The following is a 10,033-nucleotide window of genomic DNA, read 5'->3' on the forward strand; positions in this document are numbered from 1 at the left end:
CCGCCCCCACCAGGCATCTACTCTGCTTAGCCAGGGATTGTTTCCTACTTCTAGCATCCCATTTGGGGATCACCATAAACTTGAAGAAGTCATCCCTCCAGCCAGTTCAAGTGTTGGAGTTCATAGGGGCCAGGATAGACAAGCTTCAGACCAAGGCCTTCTTGACATCAGACAGACTTCACAGTTTGACCTTACACATTTTAGCCCTTCTTCAGTCACCTGCCCCATCAGCGGAGTTAGTCCTGAGAGCTGTAGGGTCCATGGCAGCTGCAATCAACCTCGCGCCCTTAGCTCGCTTGCACATGAGGATTCTCCAGTGGACATTGCAGGTTCAGTGGTCCATCCTTCACCACTCGTTGGACTTACCAATTCCTCTCAGCAGAGTTTGCAGAAATTCTCTCGTGGTGGCTCCATTCCCGAGAGCTTCGTGAAGGACGACCATTTGTTATGCCACAACCCCAAGCCACGGTGACCATGGAAGCTTCTCGCCTTGGGTGGGGGGGCATTACACGGGCAGAACTGTTCAAGGTATGTGGACTCAGAGACTGTTCTGCATGTCAGTGTTCTGGAGATGAGAGCGGTGCTTCTAGCATTGCAAGCCCTTCATGCCTTTCTCCCTCCAGGGACTATTGTGATTCAGTCAGACATGTCGGTGGTCTGGTACATCAACAAACAGGGGGGACCAGGTCTTACCCTCTTTGTCGAGAGGCCATGAGAGTTGGGGATTGGGCGATATCCACCAACCTTTTTCTGTTAGCAACACACATTCCGGGTCGGTCCAACATCCTAGCAGAGAAACTGAGTCGAACTATCCTCTCACCTTACGTGTGGTCTCTAAATCCCATAGTAGCGAAACAGATCTTCCGCAAGTGGGGTCAGCCTTGCTGCGATCTCTTCGCGTCGCCTTCCAACTCGAAGTGCAGCGAGTTTTTCGCTCTAATTCCCCCTCCGGGGGAAAGCCCCAGGGTTGCTCTAGTCCATGCTTAGCCACCCGGTCTTCTGTATGCTTATCCTCCTCTTCCATTGATAACAAAATTCTTACAGAAAGCTCGTCTGTTGGGTAACAAGATTATCCTCATAGTCCCATTCTGGCCTCATCAAACCTGGTTCCTGTGCCTGCGGTCTCATCTTATAGCTCCTCTCTGGATCTTGGATCCCATCCCAGATCTAATATCTCATCCTTCAGGATTGAAACCCCCAAACCTGGTCGATCTCAAGCTCTCAGCTTGGTTGATCCAGTTCTATATGTTGCTAGGACTCCTGGTATCTCGTCTGCCGTTAGATCTATCCTGGTAGTGGTGCATAAGCCTTCTACCAGGAAAGTTTACAATAGTAAATGGAAGCGGTTTTCTATTTGAGCATCTCATAGGAATTTGGACCCTTTCACTGCTCCCATCACAGCAGTGCTCGATTTTCTATCATATATTTTTCAACAAGGGGCCAGTTCTTCTACTGTAAATGTTCAAATGGCTGCCATCTCACATTTTCAGATTGGAGATAATCTCAGTCCCCTTGCTTCCACCAAGATTTGTAAGACCTTTCTGAAAGATACATTTCTCTTGAGACCCCCTGTTAGGAACCCCGTCTCTCCATGGGATCTAACTTTGGTCCTTCAAGCTCTAACTGGACCTCCTTTTGAACCTGCAGCTTCTGTTGATTTGAAATTTTTGTTCTGGAAAACTGCCTTTTTGGTAGCCATTACCTCAGCTAAAAAGGTGTTGAAGCTTGAAGCTTTCTGTATTAGAGCCCTGTATCTGATTTCCATAAGGACAGGGTCTCTCTCAGGACTAACCCATCTTTCTTACCTAAAGTGGCCTCCAAGACGAACATCAATCAGTCCATTAATCTCCCAGTTTTTTTCCCTATCAAAATAAAGGGAGTACAAACTTCATTTGTTAGATGTTCATAGACAGTTACGTTTTTATTTACATAGAACAGCGGCCTTCTGCAAGTCTGATCAGCTCTTTGTCTCTTTTGCTAAACCCTTCTTGGGTAAGCTTGTGTCGAAGGTGACTCTGGCCAGATGGATTTTGAATGGCATTCTGCTCGCATATAAACTATCTGGCCTGCCAGAGCCTACTGGGGTTCACACTCACTCTACCCGTTCTATGGCTAACATCTGCTGCATTCTGGTCGAGAATTCCCTTGGATGACATTTATTCTGTGGCTACTTGGGCATCCTCTCATACCTTTATCTCTCACTATAAATTGGATTTAGTGTCTAGAGGAAGGGCGGCTTTTGGCTCTGCAGTGCTCCGGAATATCCTTCTTTGAGGACCTCCCAAGTTTTTTGGTAGCTGGGGACTCTGTCCCACAGGTTGATGATCAAATGAAGTTTTCTACTTCAGATAAAGAAGTTGTGTACTCACCATAATATTCCATCTGAGTAGGTAACTTCATTTGTCAGCAACCTACCCTCCCTCCTTCCCCCTAACCTGGTTCTTTGGTTTCCTGAACACTAGGATGGTTTGCCCAGGTCATTTGTTAATCCTTGGGTTAGGATTCTCTGGGTTGTTGTTTTGTCATGGTGAGATTATGTAGATGGGCAAACGTGATCTGGGGATTGGAAGTAGGTGGCAGGGTATTATGGGTAAGAGGGAGGAGCTTGGAGCTCGGATCTCTAGCTTGGAAAGCTGCTGGCTAGGATCCAGGTCGGATCTGATAGCCACAGGTTGCTGACAAATGAAGTTACCTACTCAGATGGAACGTTATGGTGAGCACATAACTTCTTTTTGTTCTACCAGTGGCACAGATGGAATAATTACCTTTGTAGAAGTTTACCTCAGCAGTGGAACAAGATATCGATCCACATCTGTGCTGTAACTTTGAAGGGCAGTTGTAGGAGCAAGTGGCAGCAATGGAGGGATCCATAGGTTCATAGTTTAGTACTAGGCTAACTTCCCATGTGGGCCATGTTAAGGCTAACCAATTATCCCATGTGAGAATCAAACCTTGCATCTTACGTCCATAAGGTAAACACTAACCATTATGCCAACAAGTATTATTAGGGGTCTGAACAAGAAGTATCGTTAACCTGTGAGCTAATCTTTTGCAGTGGATTCAGCAAACATAGTGATCAGCTTGAGTCATTAACTTTAAATGCAAAAGCCCTTAATGGTACTTTATGCCCAGGCTGAAGTCCATATATAGGTTCATAGGTAGGTACTAGGCTATCGGCCAAAGTAAGCCTAGCCAACAGTGTATTGGCTTTTGCCACCCATGTAGTGTTAAATTCCTGCCCCAGTACATTATTCGCAGGCTGAAGTCCATACAGTAGGTGGCGCAGTAACACATTAGGTAACATTATTTCTCAGCAGGAGGTTCTTTGGTCTTCTTTGTCAAGTCTACATGCCCTTGTATCCTTGAGTTTTCTTTGGGTGCTCCGGTTTCCTCCCACACTCCAAAGACATGCAGAAGTTGGACTGGGTACCATAAATAGGATGCGTTTGTGGTAAAGGGACAGGGCTAACAACCTTGTACCATGAAAAGGAAAGAATTTGTTATGGAAACAGCAACAAGTAGCTTTGTCTTGTTGTTGTCCCTGTGTGACAGTCAGTAACATAAGCTGGCTGAAGAGAGAGAGAGGCAGACAAGAGAGAAGTCCATATAGTGATGGTTGTGGCATAATACATGCTACATCTTGCTTGTCCACTTTTTCCTACCCATATGTATTTAATTACTGTTGTAGATTTCATAATGCTGGTGGCAGTTTGAAGAATGTGATCTAGGATTGTTCTGTCATTTTAAAGCTTTTGACACAAGTAAAACTTGGGTGGATGCTTGGTGCTTACTGAAAGTCATCCAAACCCTGGGAAAAATGTGTCCTGAGTAACCTTCCAATGGGAGATTCAAGGCAGCACAACCTATTCCTTTCAGTAGTGACACACACTGCTTGCTTTTTGTTGCTGAAAATATGAAAGCAAGCTGACATTCAAGCACTGAACGTGTCCATGTAACTGAAAGAAGTAACTGTTAATGCTGCTGCAGTATGCTTCTGCTGGCTCCTCCTACAAACCAGATATTCACGGTAGCAGCAGAGGCTTTATGGGTAGAACACATGGATGTCTCGGACTAGGGTTAAAAGGTAAAAAGAAGAAACAATTTGCAGTGCAAGTGTACCCCTGCCTCGCCCTGTGTCGTTGGTCATCCCTGCCTCGCCCTCTGTCGTTAGTCATCCCTGCCTCGCCCTGTGTCGTTAGTCATCCCTGCCTCGCCCTCTGTCGTTAGTCATCCCTGCCTCACCCTGTATCGTTAGTCATAGAGCACTAATTTGGTAGGACCAACCCATTTGGGTTTTGATATTTTTCTTGTACTTGTTCTTATCAATCGTTCACCTTCCAGGACAGATGGTGATGTCAGGGCTATAAAGCTGAGCTGTGCTGTAATTTTTGGATGAACCTTTTATGTTCCAGAAACTCTGGGGTTAAGGAATTTTCCTGATGGTAGGTCGTGGGGAGTGTAAGCTAAAATGTAGGCCTTGTCATAAAGTGTGCGAATAGCATCCTGATCTGTTTAAGGGATTGCAGGTTGATTTACAACTGTATTTCTTTAATGCTGCTTACACATTCTTTAAAAGGCATGTATATAATGCTTTGTGGACTGAAAGGTGGTTGGATTCTCGGCCCGCAGGGTGGCCACAGATTTTAATTACTCACTTCTGATAAAGGAGTCACCTAGCTTGAGTCAAGCTTACTGTGAAGACATCTGTTATGGTACATACATAGCCCAGTGTATGGATATGCAGAGCTTCTGCAGTGGGATTAAAAGCTGTCCTACAAACATTGAGTGTACTTTGTATATGTGAGGTGGTTGTATTAGTTTGTCATCATCTTCTTTCGGCTGTTCCCGTTAGGGGTCGCCACAGCAGATCACCTGTTTCCATTTCTTCCTGTCCTATGCATCTTGCTCTGTCACACCAACCCACCTGCATGTCCTCTCTCACCACATCCATAAACCTTATCTTAGGCCTTCCTCTTTTCCTGTTACCTGGTAGCTTCATCCTTAGCATCTTTTTCACAATATACTCATCATCCCTCCTCAGCACATGTCCAAACCAATGTAATCGTGCCTCTCTGGCTTTGTCTCCCAACCTGGGCTGACCCTCTAATATACTTATTCCTAATCCTGTCCACCTTCATCACACCCAGTGCAAATTTAACATCTTTAATTCTGCCACATCCAGCTCAAACTCCTGCCTTTTTGTCAATGCCACTGTCTCCAACCCATATAACATAGCTGGTCTCACTACCCTCTTGTAGACCTTCCCTTTCACTCTTACAGGTACTCGTGTGTCACAAATCACTCCTGACACTCTTCTCCACCCAATCCATCCTGCCTGTGCTCTCTTCCACACTCACCTTTACTCTGAACTATTGACCCCAAGTATTTAAACTCATCCACCTTCGCCACCTCTACTCCTTGCATCCTCACCATTCCTCTATCCTCCCTCTCATTCACACACATATATTCTGTCAGTCCTGCTGACCTTCATACCTCTTCTCTCTAGAGCATATCTCCAGGGTCTCCTCCACCTATTCCCTACTCTCACTACAGATCACAATGTCATCTGCAAACATCATAGTCCATGGGGACTCCTGTCTGATCTCGTCTGTCAACCTGTCCATCACCATTGCAAATAAGAAAGGGCTCACAGCTGATCCTTGATGTAACCCCACCTCCACCTTAAACGCATCCGTCACTCCCACCGCAGACCTCACTGCTGTCACACTACCCTCGTACATATCCTGTACTACTCTTACATACTTTTCTGACACTCCTGACTTCCTCATACAATACCACAACTCCTCTCTAGGCACCCTGTCATTTTGTATGCCACTAAAATTAATAAAAGTACATTAAATTAAAAAATGATCCCCCAGTTGTCACACTCACAGCAGAAGGTGTTCTCTCAAAGCTCAGCTTTCGTGGTGAGTACTTTCATGTCTGATTTTGTTGAGGCTTTTTTTGTGAAAGTGGAGCTGTAAGGAGGAAATGCAAAGAAGCGAGTCTTTAGAGACGGGTTACTGACTACCTGAAATGTATTGCCTGAGGAGGAGATTGTAATTTAGAGAAGGGTTACTGATTACCTGAAATGTATTGCCTGAGGAGGAGATTGTAAACAAAATACAGACATTATTAAGAAAAGTATGGGGTAGTGTGAAATCTAGTATTTGTGTTTATTTGGAAGGAGAATAGAAACAAACATGATTGAAACTGTAAAATACAACGTACCCCGCTCCTCACATGCATACATGAGTGAATGTAAACACTTGCACTCACAAAAACAACAAAAAAGAAATAGCAAACTAATGTCCAGACAGTAACATCATCTTAGATTTGATCTTATTTCCTTTAAACAGCATATTAACGCGATTGTCTTTCTTTTTTTGTTTGTTTTTAAACAGTGTACCTCCTCCATCTTTGTCAAGTAAAGCAATTAAGTTTGTTCTCAAGGCCACCATTTTTGGACTGTTGAGTTATGCCTGTTATCGTGTGGGGAAACGGACAGCTCATTTAATATTTTCAATGCCTTCAGTACAGTATTATATTCAGAAACTGGCAGAATGAAAGTTTTAATGTTACCATCTCTTTGAAGAAGTCATTTGCGCCAGGAAAACCAGATAGTTGCTAAAGACCACACAAGAAGGGAATTCTTAAAACCAGCTGTTATGTCCTGATGTGCGTCTGTCTCATGCTAAGCAATGAATTCTGTGAAATGCACAGGATGGATTTGTATTACCTAGAAGCCTTATGAGTTAATGTGTCAAGAATAGGTTTGTCAGTAATTATTTCCACTGAAGATGTGCTCTGTAATGCAGACAGCCTGCAATGAGATGGATTTACCAAGACCGTAATTATATTCTTGACTGTTTGCTCTGAATCACAACTCCTCACCTTACACTGACTGCAGTTTGGAAATCGGTCAGTTGTTGTTTCAGAATGTTTCTAGCTTCTTGCTGGGCTTTTGTAAACAAACATATTTTCACAAGTAGTTTGTCTCAATTCAATTTTTAACATATTTGAGCTGTCCACGAATAACATAGTATTATAGGCTGTGTAAACACAGCTGAAGCTTCCACTGAAGCTGCATCAAACTGTTGCCTTTTAGCAAGTGCCAATTGTTAGTTAAAATGTGTTTCTCCATATTTAATAGAAACAAATCTGTGATATGTATGTATATAAAATAAGTACTTAACCAAATATATTACAAACTTCCAACGGTACTGTATGTTAGGGTATTTTAAAATAAGTTGTAAATGACTCTTCCATTCAGGACAGACTGTATTTAATGTCTGTTTCCTCCCTTATCTTTTTGTGTGCATCACATATACTTATGAACACTGTAGCATATCAGACTTCACTTGGTATAACAGCTGTGATGTGTTAAAGAACATTTTAAGGTACCTGTTTACAACATGACTGCCATTCTAGACAATCATTACTTAGACTGAATTTGAATATGTTTTACTTCTATACCCTGCGTACTTTAAAAAAATAGTGAATAGAGACTTTTAAAGTTTAGTATTTCTTTATTTTATTGCTGCAGATTCTGTGTGTTTAAGATCATTTGCTTCAGTTTTTGTCACTGTTCATTATCCTTTCAAGTTCCATGATTTGTTTGGTCTTCCCTGTGATTAGGTTAGTTACCATGCCTGATTACAGTGTATACATCAATTTATTCACCTGTTTCATTCAAGCCATATTAAGACAGTGATTTTCCTTAATAACTGGTGTCATGCAAACCAGCCTGAATTTTCCATGATTTAGTTTGGTTGTGTTTTTTAATTAAAATGTGTGTATACATACCTTTGTTAAATTATATGTTTACGGTAAGTTTCTTGACATCAATTCATTTAGTCCTAAACATTAAGGAATTACATGTGCAGTACAGTTGGCTAATAAAAACTTTCCTGCTTATAAACCCAGCATAGTATGTCTCTGTGTGTTATTTGTCACTTAATATAACAGCTGCCATTTATTTTAGAGTTGTAACAGATTAATGCATTTATCCCTATCTCCAGGTAACGTGGCCTTTGGGGAACAGTTATTCCCTCAAGCTGCAGCTTTGGTATTTTACACAATTTTGCTGTAATTTAAACAAAGTCTAGTAGAAAAACAGACACACAGGCTTGAAAGGGGAATACCAAAATTGTTTTTGAAACATTCTACAAAATGAACAAACATATTTGCAGGGCAGGAAATCCCAATCCACTTGTGTGTTGAGGGCAGATAACACCACAGGTTACTTGCTCCTTTTCAGCAACTCCCATATCACGCTATATTTAAGGAACTGAATTGATTTTAAAAGTGCCCATTTTCTCTAAAAGAATATTTAGTGTAAGCTGTTTCTATGATTTGGCTTTTGGCTTTATATGCATTGCTGTGCTGGACTTCAGCCAGTTGTTGTAACCCTGTAAGTATAAAAAAATTGCTGCCGAATCCATTCCTAATTGTGAAACATCCAAATCTGTGTAGTCTGTTCATATAAATGTATAGGTATATACTAGGCTAATGACCATTGGAGCCTTTATAAGCCAAGAATTGCAACCCAAAATATTTGGGGGGGTGATAAGTACATTCCTTGTTGTGTAGCTTCATTTTCCGTTTGATCTTCTTTGGGGGAGAATCCATGTAGCAGTAAATAAGGTTTCAGTTACGAGTATCTCGTACTGATGCCAATTCCTGACTAGGGGTTGCAGCAGCTGTGCCCTCTTCTCTGTGAGGTACCAGAGTGGGTAATTGATAAACCAAAAAAACAGACAGAAACGTGGGTGTGGGTCTCCCATTCAACATCACTGATTTAAGTATGTCTATAGCTTTCTTGTGCAGCCTTTGTTATTGCACAATTTCTTGTTTTTTTCTCACTGTTTTGTGTGTCGCATATTTCCTACCTCACCAAAAGGGAATTCTACTGCACTGCACAATATTTCTCAACTACAAGCTTTTTGTTTTCTCTCATTTTTTATTTTACATTGTTTTTGTTCATTGTGGTGTTATCTAATGATTTTGAATAAATCCATCAATAGATTAGATTGTGGCAGGTAAATAGCACCAAAAGGCTTCTGTTCCCAGAACCCTGTATCTTTTTTGTCTCTGATCGTAAGGTCAGTCATTTGTGGTATTAATTGAAAAGTCATAATATTAAGGATATAGAAAGCTTTTTTCCCCCACAGAAAAACATCTGAAATCTATAAAACTAAAAAAAAAAAAAACCCTAAGAAGTACTTCATGGAAGCAGCTAGAGAAAATGTGAAAAAGATAAACCAGAACGGGATGAATCAAAAAATAAAATACTGTCAGCCAGCTTCGGTAGTGTAAAGGAATAAAGTCCTGATCATAACCCAGGCAAGCCAAGTTCATTCACCAGCTCTGGTGACTTCATTCCTGTAGTTAACATGCAGTATGTTACATGCCCAACTAATTAAGCTTCTGTTCTAAATTTTACTAAAAACTCTACCAGTGCTGGTCTTTCATGTAGGATCCCCCTATTCCTTTCTCTTTTCCTACACTCTGACATCGATCCTTGGTAGAGAATGCAATTTCGAGCCTGCCGTCCATATGAATTCTTCGCCGGATCCCATTCTTTTAACTTCTCCTCTCTAATTATTTGCTCCCAGTACCGTGGTTCCTTTGCCAGTTTTCTCCAGTAAATTCCAGCTCCCTCTTGCCTATATTCTCTCTATCCCTAATTGCAGTCATCCCTATCGGCAGAATCGCTTTTCTCCTTTTCCGTGTTGGCTTAGTTCTTGGAATACTTTCTCCTACTTTATGAATATAATATTCTGGATGGCTGTTATTTTCCTTAAGGATCTGCATCCAAATCCCAGTCTTTCCTTGTCACTTGAGCCCCCCCATTTCATCATCATCCTTTTCCACTGTGAATTATAGTTTTGTACTTTGTGCTATGTATAAGAACCTTATCTGTGTAGCTCTGAAATATGCTTCAGATCAGGTAATCCCAAACCACCTTCTATTGGAAGGATTAACTTATCCCACTTGGCTTTTGCCTTCTCCTCCTCCCAGATAAAATCCT

General features: G+C 41.7%; 1 protein-coding gene across 5 annotated transcripts in view; it reads left to right on the forward strand.

Moving 5' to 3' along the window:
- Window positions 1-7,926, forward strand: part of TRABD (TraB domain containing) — a 788,001-nt gene extending 780,075 nt beyond the window's left edge. For all 5 annotated transcript variants that reach the window (XM_044088787.1, XM_044088786.1, XM_044088788.1 and 2 more), the window contains exon 10: window positions 6,405-7,926. In XM_044088787.1, the coding sequence (XP_043944722.1) occupies window positions 6,405-6,567 (163 nt within the window). In that variant the 3' untranslated portion in view covers window positions 6,568-7,926. The remainder of the gene's footprint in view (window positions 1-6,404) is intronic.
- Window positions 7,927-10,033: the final 2,107 nt, after the last annotated feature.

This window comes from Protopterus annectens, chromosome 11.part0 (assembly GCF_019279795.1).
Source record: "Protopterus annectens isolate FY-2018-M chromosome 11.part0, PAN1.0, whole genome shotgun sequence".
Lineage (NCBI taxonomy): Eukaryota > Metazoa > Chordata > Ceratodontiformes > Protopteridae > Protopterus > Protopterus annectens.